Source organism: Carettochelys insculpta, chromosome 14 (assembly GCF_033958435.1).
Source record: "Carettochelys insculpta isolate YL-2023 chromosome 14, ASM3395843v1, whole genome shotgun sequence".
In the NCBI taxonomy this organism is placed as follows: Eukaryota; Metazoa; Chordata; order Testudines; family Carettochelyidae; genus Carettochelys; species Carettochelys insculpta.
Genome location: NC_134150.1, coordinates 45,441,117 through 45,454,381, shown reverse-complemented (window position 1 = coordinate 45,454,381; position 13,265 = coordinate 45,441,117). Strand labels below are relative to the sequence as shown.

General features: G+C 59.0%; 1 protein-coding gene across 9 annotated transcripts in view; it reads right to left on the bottom strand.

Annotated features, from left to right (window-relative positions):
• The window catches only part of ZNF821 (zinc finger protein 821), a 39,067-nt gene extending 31,640 nt beyond the window's left edge, over positions 1-7,427 (bottom strand). For 5 of the 9 annotated variants that reach the window (XM_075009238.1, XM_075009239.1, XM_075009240.1 and 2 more), the window contains exons 1-2: positions 7,334-7,427; positions 3,380-3,469 (exon numbers count right to left, since the gene is read on the bottom strand). In XM_075009238.1, coding sequence (XP_074865339.1) covers positions 3,380-3,419 — 40 coding nt within the window. In that variant the 5' untranslated portion in view covers positions 3,420-3,469; positions 7,334-7,427. Of the gene's footprint in view, positions 1-442; positions 493-1,163; positions 2,009-3,379; positions 3,470-7,333 lie in introns of those variants that run through there. The other 4 variants (XR_012647563.1, XR_012647561.1, XR_012647562.1 and 1 more) reach the window with 4 other exon arrangements.
• Between the last annotated feature and the right edge of the window lie 5,838 nt (positions 7,428-13,265).

Sequence of the window (13,265 nt, the reverse complement as noted above, 5' to 3'; positions counted from 1 at the left end):
CAGTATCAAGGCACTGGAGACAAGTAACAATTAATACTCAAGTTTGGAATCCTTTCCTGCAATAAGCTTTCTCCACCCAAACATACTAAAGATACAACAAAATTCATACTACTTATTAAAATATCGACGTGGGGTTAATGTTATAATGTCACAAGACTGACTGTGGATTAATCGGGGATTAATGGAATAATGAGACAAGACACTGGGGCCAGGAAGTGGACATTGGAATTCAGCTAGCGGATTACTCATTGCAGAAACTCAAAAAAAAAAAAAATCAATCAAATCAATCATTTTCCAAAGGATCTTGGGAACAAAAAGAAAAACACCACATGACAGCAGCAGGAAAGACTGAGATCTGTAGCAGAGGTTTTGGCATGGATGAGAAGGGTAAACTTGTATGTGAATACAGGGAGGGCAAGCACCGGGGGCAGCTAATGCCTACCACACAGCTTGACCGCAGGGATGGCTGGGAAGGGTTCTCAGATATAAATCCTAAAGACGGGGAGAAAAAATAAATACAAAACTGAACCACCATGGTATCTCCACTGGATTACGCTGTCTAGCCCAAATCAGCAAGGGACAGGCAGTGTGCCTTCGGTGCCCTAATATCATTACCTGTATTAGTTTTGTATCACTCTGCAAGGTAGGACTGTTTTTCACACATGAAAGGGCAGAACAGAATGATGTTAAGAAACATGTATGAAATCTACTGCTGTAGTCCTTCAGAAGGGGCAGCAGTACAATGAAATGTAAATACAATAGCCACAGTTCCAACTACTAAGTCTCACTCTGGCTGTCGTTTCTGTGCTCTGTGAAGTCTTTCCCCTGCTGTTCTACCCATGAGTGCAGTCACGCAACTAAGCGTGTCTGTGCTAACTGGGAAGAACAGACCAGGGTTAAGGAGGGAGTGCCACACTTGGGGAACAACGGGGGACTGAAGCAGGCAGGCAAGGGAGGGACTTGCAGCTGCCACGTGTCTGAGTGCAGCCTAGTGAGAAGATACGGATTAATGGAGAGGGGAAGGAGGGAACATTTCTGATCTCTTGTGAAACTGTAAATGGACAGATAACAAATCATGACTGGTGGCACTCATAGCATTACAGAACACTCTCCTCCAGTCCCAACAAGCACAAGCAGCCCCAGCACAATAAAAAGCTGCATACCTGTGGGTCTGAATTCCTCCTCCAAACCACCGCCGGCCCCAGACGAGAACCCAGTAATACGCCTGTTGTCGCTCTTCCCGAGGCCTCACATTGCCAGTTCTCCCCACTTCTTGGAGCCCACATTCTCCTGGTCCATCACAAATGTTCTGCATGGCACTCCCAGGCTCTCCAGATGCTGGGGGACTGACGAGTCCCAAAAGTTCAGTGCTGTTCCCAGTAAAAGGGTCAGTTTTCTATCCTGAGCTGCAGAGATTATTATTGTCCTGAGCCATATTGTATAGGACTTTCAGTCCCTTTTCCTTTGCGTAGCACCACTTCCTTCTCCCGCTGATGCCAAGACCAAACAGCTGCTCAGATACCAGGCCATACATTAATGTATTGTGTGTGAAGTTCAACCGGTTTCAGAGTGCCTCTCCTTAGAAGGATGCCAGAGCCTGTATGTTAGCTGCACACCAGCTGGTAGCATGTTCATACAACGGTCTCCTCAGACACGCCGATGAAAAAAAAAAAAAAAATCAGATGTTGCAGAAATAGAAGATCTTGTTCACCGTGAAAATAGTGCACAACTGAACTGCAGCGCGTGCCATGGTACACAGACATACAAATTGTTAGCTTCTGAATAACTTCACCCCTGTGCAGTGGAGTGCAGCAAAATACACCAAACAAGCCTTGCGGGACGGGAGGGGGAAGTCTATTTGTATCGTGGGGAGCTGTTATGATCCTCCTTGACATGTGCTCAAAGCAAATCTAATCCACATGATGGCTGTAATGCCTGCATACTGGGTGTATGGCCATGAGGTGTGTTACAGGCATGATAGGAGCAGTGGTTTACATCCCAAATTTCTCTGGTGAAAAAAAGGCCCAAGAATTAAAGCACTAGGTGACAAGTCTTGTGCCTTGTCTAAAGTTAAACAGAGGAATAGGCATCAGAGAGCACAAGTCACAAGCAGCTGCTAAAAGTCACCGCTAGCACCTTGGCAATGCCACCCGCAAAGCCTTCTCCCACTCCCATGCTTCTCTTGGACCCTGGGTGTTTCTACAGGACAGTCTCAGATCCTCAAACCACCCGCTGGCTGTGCGGAGAGCAGCACATGTAGATTTCTGCCACCTCATCCTGACATGAGGGCAGCAGACACACATGCAAAGGCATGCAGAGTGGCAGCATCAGCCAATGGGGCATTTGGTAAAGCTGTTCTAGCTGCAGCATTCTCTCAGTCCTGCACTCCTAGCAATCACTCCAAACTGAGCAAGGACTTCGCCGTGTCTTACTCCACCACCTTTGCAGTTCTTCTAGAGAGACACGGGTCAATGGGCTCAAGCCAAGCCCCTGGGTGCATAAGCCTCCACATCCTTCTGGGTGGAGGCTGGCAATGCATCTCCACTTCCCTCTGATGCAGTCACACAAACAAAATGCTGGGCTTGTGCAATGCCCCTTTGGACACCCAAAGCTTGTAACTCCGTCTTCTAGCTCCGTGGATGTTTCACTACATGTCTGCCTATTTATATGAGCAGGAGCCAGTTTAACTACCCAGCCCATCTTATCATCGTTACTGCAGGGACAAAATCTGAGGCACAGCGAGACGAAGGCTTTGTCATCACACACCACAGTGGCGGTGCTGTGCCACTTTAGTGAAGACACTTCTGTGCTAACCCAGCAGAGGAGCTTCTCCCATTGGCGTAGGGAACCCATCTCGCCGAGAGGGGATAGCTAAGTCAACAGGAAGCTCTTCCACGACCTAACATACTTAGGAGGTTAGGCCATTACAACTGCATTGCCTGGCTGGGGGGGTGGGGGGGAGGACATGGCTGGAGTGACCTGTCCACAGACACCTCCCCCACGAGTCTGTGGCAGAGCAAGGATCAGACCCAGAAGGTCCTCGTACCCAGCCATGTGCTCTGAGCACAAAGCCAAAATCACCAAACAAGTCCAAAACCCAATCACCATGTTTCTTACGACATTTTCTTCTGTGACCAGGAGACAACCAAGTGTGGCTTGCATCCCCTGAACAAAACACCTCTACTCCCAGGCCCCTGTCCATACAGCCTTGCCCTGCCATGTCAGCGTCCTCACACCGCACTCTCGCAGAATGCAGTTACCCCCTGTGACCGTTCCAACTCCACGTCCCTGCACCCAATCTCTGCCTCTCTCCCCACCTTCAATTCCCAGGAAACGTGACTGGGCACGATGCCATCAGCGCGTGGGGCACAATACTCACAGTGAACTTTATTAGGAGTGGTCTGTTTCCGACGGGACATGTTTTCCGGGCCCTGGAGCAGAGGAGCCCTTCCCTCGGCAGAGGGCTCACCTGAGGAGAAGAAGAACTATCATACAAACCCAGTGAACCCCTCAAAGTCCCTGGCCAAACGCACACAGGTGACGAGGCTCTGGATCTGGCCTTCCAAGTAATACCAGAATGAAGATCAACGCCTGTGTGTGCAGGGCTCAGCCTAACAGTGCTGGAAGCCATCCTACCAGCTCACTGACTGACTTCAGGCAACAATCCCCGCCCACCCCACACCCACAGCCCAGGGAGGCCCAGCAAACCTGCCCCTGCTCCCCAGGAGAAGCACCAATCCCCACCCACAGCGACCTGCTGGGAAGCAGCCCATCACCGTCCCAGCGCCTCACAATTTTCCAGGGAGTAGGACACAGAACAGTCCCAGTGCCATGCAACTCCCCCACTCCTGGACCCAGACAGAACCATCCCGCGCCGTGCACCCCTGCCCACACCAGGGACCCAGACAGAACCATCCCGCGCCATGCACCCCCTGCCCACACCCGGGACACAGACAGAACCATCCCGCGCCCGCACCCCCTGCCCGCACCGGGGACACTGACAGAACCATCCCGCGCCCGCACCCCCTGCCCACACCCGGGACACAGACAGAACCATCCCGCGGCCGCACCCCCTGCCCGCACCGGGGACACTGACAGAACCATCCCGCGCCCGCACCCCCTGCCCGCACCAGGGACCCAGACAGAACCATCCCGTGCCCGCACCCCCTGCCCGCACCGGGGACACTGACAGAACCATCCCGCGCCCGCACCCCCTGCCCACACCGGGGACCCAGAGAGAACCATCCCGCGCCCGCACACCCTGCACACACCAGGGACACAGACAGAACCATCCCGCGCCCGCACCCCCTGCACACACCAGGGACACAGACAGAACCATCCCGCGCCCGCACCCCCTGCACACACCAGGGACACAGACAGAACCATCCCGCGCCCGCACCCCCTGCCCGCACCAGGGACCCAGACAGAACCATCCCGCGCCCGCACCCCCTGCCCACACCGGGGACACAGACAGAACCATCCCGCACAGCGCACCCCCTGCCCGCACCAGGGACACAGACAGAACCATTCAGCGCCCGCACCCCCTGCCCACACCAGGGACACAGACAGAACCATCCCGCGCCCGCACCCCCTGCCCACACCAGGGACACAGAGAGAACCATCCCGCGCCTGCACCCCCTGCCCACACCGGGGACCCAGACAGAACCATCCCGCGCCTGCACACCCTGCCCACACCGGGGACCCAGACAGAACCATCCCGCGCCTGCACACCCTGCCCGCACCAGGGACACACACAGAACCATCCCGCGCCTGCACACCCTGCCCGCACCAGGGACACACACAGAACCATCCCGCGCCTGCACACCCTGCCCGCACCAGGGACACAGAGAGAACCATCCCGCGCCCGCACCCCCTGCCCGCACCGGGGACCCAGACAGAACCATCCCACGCCCGCACCCCCTGCACACACCAGGGACACAGAAAGAACCATCCCATGACCGCACCCCCTGCCCACACCGGGGACACAGAAAACCATCCCGCACAGCGCACCCCCTGCCCACACCGGGGACACAGAGAGAACCATCCCGCGCCCGCACCCCCTGCCCGCACCGGGGACCCAGACAGAACCATCCCACGCCCGCACCCCCTGCACACACCAGGGACACAGAAAGAACCATCCCATGACCGCATCCCCTGCCCACACCGGGGACACAGACAACCATCCCGCACAGCGCACCCCCTCCACACCGGGGACACAGAGAGAACCATCCCGCGCCCGCACCCCCTGCCCGCACCGGGGACCCAGACAGAACCATCCCGCGCCCGCACCCCCTGCCCACACCGGGGACCCAGACAGAACCATCCCGTGCCCGCACCCCCTGCCCACACCAGGGACCCAGACAGAACCATCCCGTGCCCGCACCCCCTGCCCGCACCAGGGACACAGACAGAACCATCCCGCGCCCGCACCCCCTGCCCGCACCAGTGACACAGAGAGAACCATCCCGCGCCCGCACCCCCTGCCCACACCGGGGACCCAGACAGAACCATCCCGCGCCCGCACACCCTGCCCGCACCGGGGACACAGAGAGAACCATCCCGCGCCCGCACCCCCTGCCCACACCGGGGACCCAGACAGAACCATCCCGCGCCCGCACACCCTGCCCGCACCGGGGACACAGACAGAACCATTCCGCACAACGCACCCCCTGCCCGCACCAGGGACAGACAGAACCATCCCGCGCCCGCACCCCCTGCCCACACCAGGGACACAGACAGAACCATCCCGCGCCCGCACCCTCTGCCCACACCAGGGACAGACAGAACCATCCCGCGCCCGCACCCCCTGCCCACACCAGGGACACAGACAGAACCATCCCGCGCCCGCACCCCCTGCCCACACCGGGGACCCAGACAGAACCATCCCGCACCCCCTGCCCGCACCAGGGACACAGACAGAACCATCCCGCGCCCGCACCCCCTGCCCGCACCAGGGACACAGACAGAACCATCCCGCGCCCGCACCCCCTGCCCGCACCAGGGACACAGACAGAACCATCCCGCGCCCGCACCCCCTGCCCGCACCAGGGACACAGACAGAACCATCCCGCGCCCGCACCCCCTGCCCGCACCAGGGACACAGACAGAACCATCCCGCGCCCGCACCCCCTGCACACACCAGGGACACAGACAGAACCATCCCGCGCCCGCACCCCCTGCCCGCACCAGTGACACAGAGAGAACCATCCCGCGCCCGCACCCCCTGCCCACACCGGGGACCCAGACAGAACCATCCCGCGCCCGCACACCCTGCCCGCACCGGGGACACAGAGAGAACCATCCCGCGCCCGCACCCCCTGCCCACACCGGGGACCCAGACAGAACCATCCCGCGCCCGCACACCCTGCCCGCACCGGGGACACAGACAGAACCATTCCGCACAACGCACCCCCTGCCCGCACCAGGGACAGACAGAACCATCCCGCGCCCGCACCCCCTGCCCACACCAGGGACACAGACAGAACCATCCCGCGCCCGCACCCTCTGCCCACACCAGGGACAGACAGAACCATCCCGCGCCCGCACCCCCTGCCCACACCAGGGACACAGACAGAACCATCCCGCGCCCGCACCCCCTGCCCACACCGGGGACCCAGACAGAACCATCCCGCACCCCCTGCCCGCACCAGGGACACAGACAGAACCATCCCGCGCCCGCACCCCCTGCCCGCACCAGGGACACAGACAGAACCATCCCGCGCCCGCACCCCCTGCCCGCACCAGGGACACAGACAGAACCATCCCGCGCCCGCACCCCCTGCCCGCACCAGGGACACAGACAGAACCATCCCGCGCCCGCACCCCCTGCCCGCACCAGGGACACAGACAGAACCATCCCGCGCCCGCACCCCCTGCACACACCAGGGACACAGACAGAACCATCCCGCGCCCGCACCCCCTGCCCGCACCAGGGACACAGACAGAACCATCCCGCGCCCGCACCCCCTGCCCGCACCAGGGACACAGACAGAACCATCCCGCGCCCGCACCCCCTGCCCACACCAGGGACCCAGACAGAACCATCCCGCGCCCGCACCCCCTGCCCGCACCAGGGACACGGACGGGGCCGCCCCGCGCCCGCACCCCCTGCCCGCACCGGGGACACGGACGGGGCCGCCCTGCGGAGGTCGCCGAGCCCGGCCCGCGCTGTGGAGCCCCAGGAGCGGCCCCGCCCGGCCCCACTCGCAGCCGGTCCCCCCGGCACCAGGGCGGGCGCCCCGGAGCGCGGTACGGACCTGGCGGGGGCCGCGCGGCCCGTCGCCCCCGCCCCGCAGCGCCCCGAGGCGGGACCCCCCGGGCGAGCCCCGCTTACCGGCTGCGGGCCGCGCCGCGCCGCGCTGCGCACACAAAGGGCCCGGCCGGACGGACAGACGGCGGGAGGGAAGATGGCGGCGGCGGCGCCAGAGCGCGCTGCTCGTGCACGCGAAACGGCCGGGGGCGCGCGGCCCCTGATCGCCATCAGCATCACTGCCGCCGCGCGCGCCGCCGGCCGCCCCTCCCCCTCCCCGTCCGGACCCCCGTGTTCCCCCCGGCCCCCTCCCCAGCCCTCCCCCTATGGACCCTCCCTATGGACCCCCGTGTCCGCCCAGGAACTCCCCGTGTCCCCCCCGGCCCCCTCCCTATGGACCCCCGTGTCCGCCCAGGAACTCCCCGTGTCCCCCCCGGCCCCCTCCCTATGGACCCCCGTGTCCGCCCAGGAACTCCCCGTGTCCCCCCCGGCCCCCTCCCTATGGACCCCCGTGTCCGCCCAGGAACTCCCCGTGTCCCCCCCGGCCCCCTCCCTATGGACCCCCGTGTCCGCCCAGGAACCCCCCGTGTCCCCCCGGCCCCCTCCCTATGGACCCCCGTGTCCGCCCAGGAACCCCCCGTGTCCCCCCCGGCCCCCTCCCTATGGACCCCCGTGTCCGCCCAGGAACTCCCCGTGTCCCCCCCGGCCGCCTCCCTATGGACCCCCGTGTCCCCCCAGGAACCCCCCGTGTACCCTCGGCCCCCTCCCTATGGACCCCCGTGTCCCCTCAGGAACCCCCCGTGTGCCCCCCGGCCCCCTCCCTATGGTCCCCCGTGTCCGCCCAGGAACTCCCCGTGTCCCCCCCGGCCCCCTCCCTATGGACCCCCGTGTCCGCCCAGGAACTCCCCGTGTCCCCCCCGGCCCCCTCCCTATGGACCCCCGTGTCCGCCCAGGAACTCCCCGTGTCCCCCCCGGCCCCCTCCCTATGGACCCCCGTGTCCGCCCAGGAACTCCCCGTGTCCCCCCCGGCCCCCTCCCTATGGACCCCCGTGTCCGCCCAGGAACCCCCCGTGTCCCCCCCGGCCCCCTCCCTATGGACCCCCGTGTCCGCCCAGGAACTCCCCGTGTCCCCCCCGGCCGCCTCCCTATGGACCCCCGTGTCCCCCCAGGAACCCCCCGTGTACCCTCGGCCCCCTCCCTATGGACCCCCGTGTCCCCTCAGGAACCCCCCGTGTGCCCCCCGGCCCCCTCCCTATGGTCCCCCGTGTCCTCCCCCAGGAACCCCCCGTATCCCCCCCGGCCCCCTCCCTATGGACCCCCGTGTCCGCCCAGGAACTCCCCGTGTCCCCCCCGGCCGCCTCCCTATGGACCCCCGTGTCCCCCCAGGAACCCCCCGTGTACCCTCGGCCCCCTCCCGTGTCCCCCCAGGAACCCCCCGTGTACCCTCGGCCCCCTCCCTATGGACCCCGTGTCCCCTCAGGAACCCCCCGTGTGCCCCCCGGCCCCCTCCCTATGGTCCCCCGTGTCCTCCCCCAGGAACCCCCCGTATCCCCCCCGGCCCCCTCCCTATGGACCCCCTGTGTCCCCCCAGGAACCCCCCGTGTACCCCCGGCCCCCTCCCTATGGACCCCCTGTGTCCCCCCAGGAACCCCCCGTGTACCCCCCGGCCCCCTCCCTATGGACCCCCGTGTCCTCCCCCAGGAACCCCCCGTATCCCCCCCGGCCCCGGCCCTATGGACCCCTGTGTCCCCCCAGGAACTTCCCGTGTCCCCCCCGGCCCCCTCCCCAGCCCTCCCCTCTCCTCCCCCTATGGACCCTCCCTGTGGACCCCCATGTCCCCCCAGGAATCCCCCGTGTCCCCCCCGGCCCCCTCCCTATGGACCCCCGTGTCCCCCCAGGAACTCCCCGTGTGCCCCCCAGCCCCCTCCCTATGGCCCCGCTGTGTCCCCCCAGGAACCCCCCGTGTACCCTTGGCCCCCTCCCTATGGACCCCCGTGTCCCCCCAGGAACCCCCCGTGTCCCCCCTGGCCCCCTCCCTATGGACCCCCGAGTCCCCCCAGGAACCCCCTGTGTACCCCCCGGCCCCCTCCCTATGGACCCCCGTGTCCCCCCAGGAACTCCCCGTGGCCCCCTCCCCAGCCCTCCCCTCTCCTCCCCCTGTGTCCCCCCCAGCCCCCTCCCTATAGACCCCCATGTCCTCCCCCAGGAACCCCCCCTTGTTCCCCCCTGGGCCCCTCCCTATAGACCTCCATGTCCTCCCCCAGTAACCCCCCATGTCACCCCCTCACCCCCCTCCCTATGGACCCCCATGTCCTCCCCCAGGAACCCCCCTTGTTCCCCCCGGCCCCTCCCTATGGACCCCCATGTCACCCCCCCGGAACCCCCCTTGTTCCCCCCCCCGGGACCCTCCCTATAGACTGCCGTGTCCTCCTCAGGAACCCCTGTGTCCCCCAACCCCGGGTCCCTCCCTATGGACCCCCATGTCACCCCCTTGGGACGCTCCCTATGGACCGCCCGTGTCACCCCCCAGGAACCCCCCTTGTTGCCCCCTGGGACCCTCCCTATGGACCACCCGTGTCACCCCCCATGAACCTCCCTTGTTCCCCCCCAGGCCCCTCCCTATGGACCCCCGTGTTCCCCCCAGGCCCCTCCCTATGGACCGCCCATGTCACCCCCCGAAGGGCTGCAGCAGCTTCACCCCTGGTAGCTTTTTCAACCTTCTGAAATAAAAAGTTGTCTCCAGTGCAGTTCAAGAACTTATTGGACAGTCTGTGCCCTGCTGTATTAGTTTCCCAACATATATCTGGATAGTTGAAGTCCCCCCTCACCATGAAATCCTGGGCCCCGGATGATTTTGTTAGTTGTTGTTTAAAAAAAGCCTCATCCATGTCTCCATCGGGGTAGGTGGCCTTTAGTAGACTCCTAGCAGGACGTCGCCCTTGGGTTTTTTTTTTAACCCCTTTTAGCCTAACCCAGAGGGGAAGGTTTGGATACGGAGAAAGAAATGAACGAGGTGAGAAACCGCTAGAGTTTGCAACAGAGCATGAGATGGCGAGCTGCAACACGAGATTCCAACAAAAGGACTGTAGGAAGTGGACATGGCAGTTGAATGACGGGAAGTCCAAGAACATGATAGATATGATTTTGATAAGAAGAAGATGGATAACATCAGTACAGCAGTGCCAAACTTTCCAAGGAGCGGATATAGAGTCAGACCACAGTCTAGTGATCGCAAACATCAAGATAAAACTCAAAAGAAAATATAAGACACAGTTTAAGAAAAGAAGAGACATGGCGAGGCTATAGAGAGGTATTACGGTGAACGTTAAGACCAGGGAGGTGTATAAGACAATTAGGAATATTAATAGGAAATGGCAACAAAAGCAGATGGTGATCAAAGATGAGAACAAAGAAGTGCTCATGAACAGGGAGAAAACTGTGTAGTGATGGACGAGATATTGCACTGAACTATACAAAGCACAGTTGGACCTGAGTGTCTCAGAGAGACTGATTGAAAAACTGAAAGAGATATCTTCACCGAGCATCAAGAGCAAGAGTGATATTTCGAAGGAGGAAGTAGAAAAAGCAGTGAAACGACTAAAGAACAAGAAGAGCCCTGGAAATGATAAGATCATGGGAGAGATTATCAAATACAGAAGAGAAAGCATGATTCAGGAAATACACCGACTATGTAATATAGCATGGAAACAAAGGAAGGCACCTAAGGAATGGACAAGAACTGTGCTAGTGACAATACCCAAGAAAGGAAGTACATTGGAGTGCAAGAACTACAGAACAATTGCCCTAACGAGTCATCTAGGTAAGGTGCTGATGATGACACTGACTGAGAGATTAAGATCGCAGATAGAACATCATATATCAGATGAGCAAGCAGGGTTCAGAAAAGATAAAAGTACCATACAGCAGATATTGGCAGTAAGACTGATAGCAGAGAAACCTCAACGAAAGAACAAAAACGTATACACTTGCTTCACTGATTTTCAAAAGGCATTTGACAGTATAGATCAGAAAGTGACTTGGGCGGTGTTGGAGTCATATGGAGTGGATAGCAGACTGGTATGGTTGTTGAAAGATATTAATGAAAATGCGGGGGCAGCAGTGAGAACATGCGGGGAGTTGGTTTAAAATAAGTAGAGGTATGAGACAAGGAGATCCAATATCGCCAAGTATCTTCATCGCACATCTGGAGAGAGCGATGGACAAGGTCAAGGAAGAGGTATAAGGGATATCTGTGCATGGGAAAAGAATTAACAACTTGAGGTTTGCGGATGATAGAGTTATCATTGAGGAAGATGAGCAGAAGCTAGCGAAAACAGTGTAGGTGTTAAATGAAGAAGGAAGGCGGTACGGATAAAAACAAAAACAATGCTATTTGGAGATAAGGAAATAGGAAGGAAGATCAGCGTTGATGGTATTAAACTAGAAAATGTAGAGAAGTTCACATATCTGGGGAGCAACATAATGTATGATCTAGACTGTAAGAAGGAAATAGCGACTAGAAAAGTGAAAACGAGCAGGTTTGAAGGCGATGGATAAGATCTGGAAAAGCAAAGCAATTAGCTTAAGAACGAAGCTGGGCATCTTGAAAACGTGTGTATTCAGCAGCATGTTGTATGGATGTGAGACATGGGTGAGAACGAAAGATTCGAAAAGAAGAATATTGGTGTTCGAAAGGAGTTGTTATAGAAAGATTCTAAGAATAGGATGGATGCAGAAGGTCACCAATGAGGAATTATATAGGAAGATACAGCCGAAAGAGAACCTACTGCAGAAGGTTATAAAATGGAAGCTACAACTATTTGGACATATTTGCAGAATGAATGACGAACGAAAAATGAAGACCCTAGTATTCGGCATAATGGATGATTCAAATAGGAGAGGCAGATCCCATAGAGAATGGACAGACGATGTAGTAGATTGGTGTGGAGCTAGCCTACAGAAACTAAGCCACTCTGCATTGGATAGGGAAAGATGGAAAGAAATAGCGAGAGAGGCATCAGACACCAACGGGCACTGAGCCCATGGTTATTGATGATGATGATGAGAGATTCTCAACACATCCCTTTCCTATGTCCATCTCCACTTCAGTCTAAGTGTGTACATTTTTAATAAAAAATGTAACACCTCCTCCCTTTTTCCCCGTGTATCCTTCCTGAGCAAACTGTAACCTTCCACACCAACATTCTAATCGTGTATTATCCCACCAAGTTTCTGTGATGCCACCAATGTCATAGTTGTATTTATTTATTAGCACTTCCAGTTCTTCCTGCTTATTACCCATCCTTCTTGCATTTGTATATAGGCATCTAAGATATTGATTTGATCTTGCCTCCCAGTTTTGCCCGGACCCTCCTTTTACTCTGCCATTATAGCACATGCTCCCTCCCATTTCTGACCCATCTCCCAGGTCTCCATGTTCTACACTTACCCGTGGGCTTTGCTCCCCTGTGCCTGTCAAACCTACTTTAAAGCCCTCTTCACTAGGTCAGCCAGTCTGTGTTCAAATAGGGTCTTCCCTCTCCTCAAAAGGTGAACGCCACCTCTGCCTAGCAGTCCTTCCTGGAATAACATCCTGTGGTTGAGGAAGCCAAAGCCCTCCTGGCGACACCATGTACGCAGCCCGGCATTCATCTCCAGGATGCACCTGTCTCTGCCTGGGCCCCCTTTGACAGGAAGGATTGAAGAGAATATCACCTGCGCCCCAAACTCCTTCACCTGTACTCCCAGAGCCCTGAAGTCACTCTTGAGCTGCAGAGGGTCACACCTTGCAGTATCGTTAGTGCCCATGTGGATGGGTAGCATGGGGTAGTAATCAGAGGGCCAGATAATCCTCGACAACACCTCCGTCATGTCTTGGATACAGGCCCCTGGCAGGCCTCCTGAGATGAAATGTCAGGGCAACAGATGGGCGCATCTGTACCCCTCAGAAGAGAATCGCTGACCACCACCACTCCACATTTCCTCCGTTCAGTAGTGGTAGCTGACCTCCCAGCCT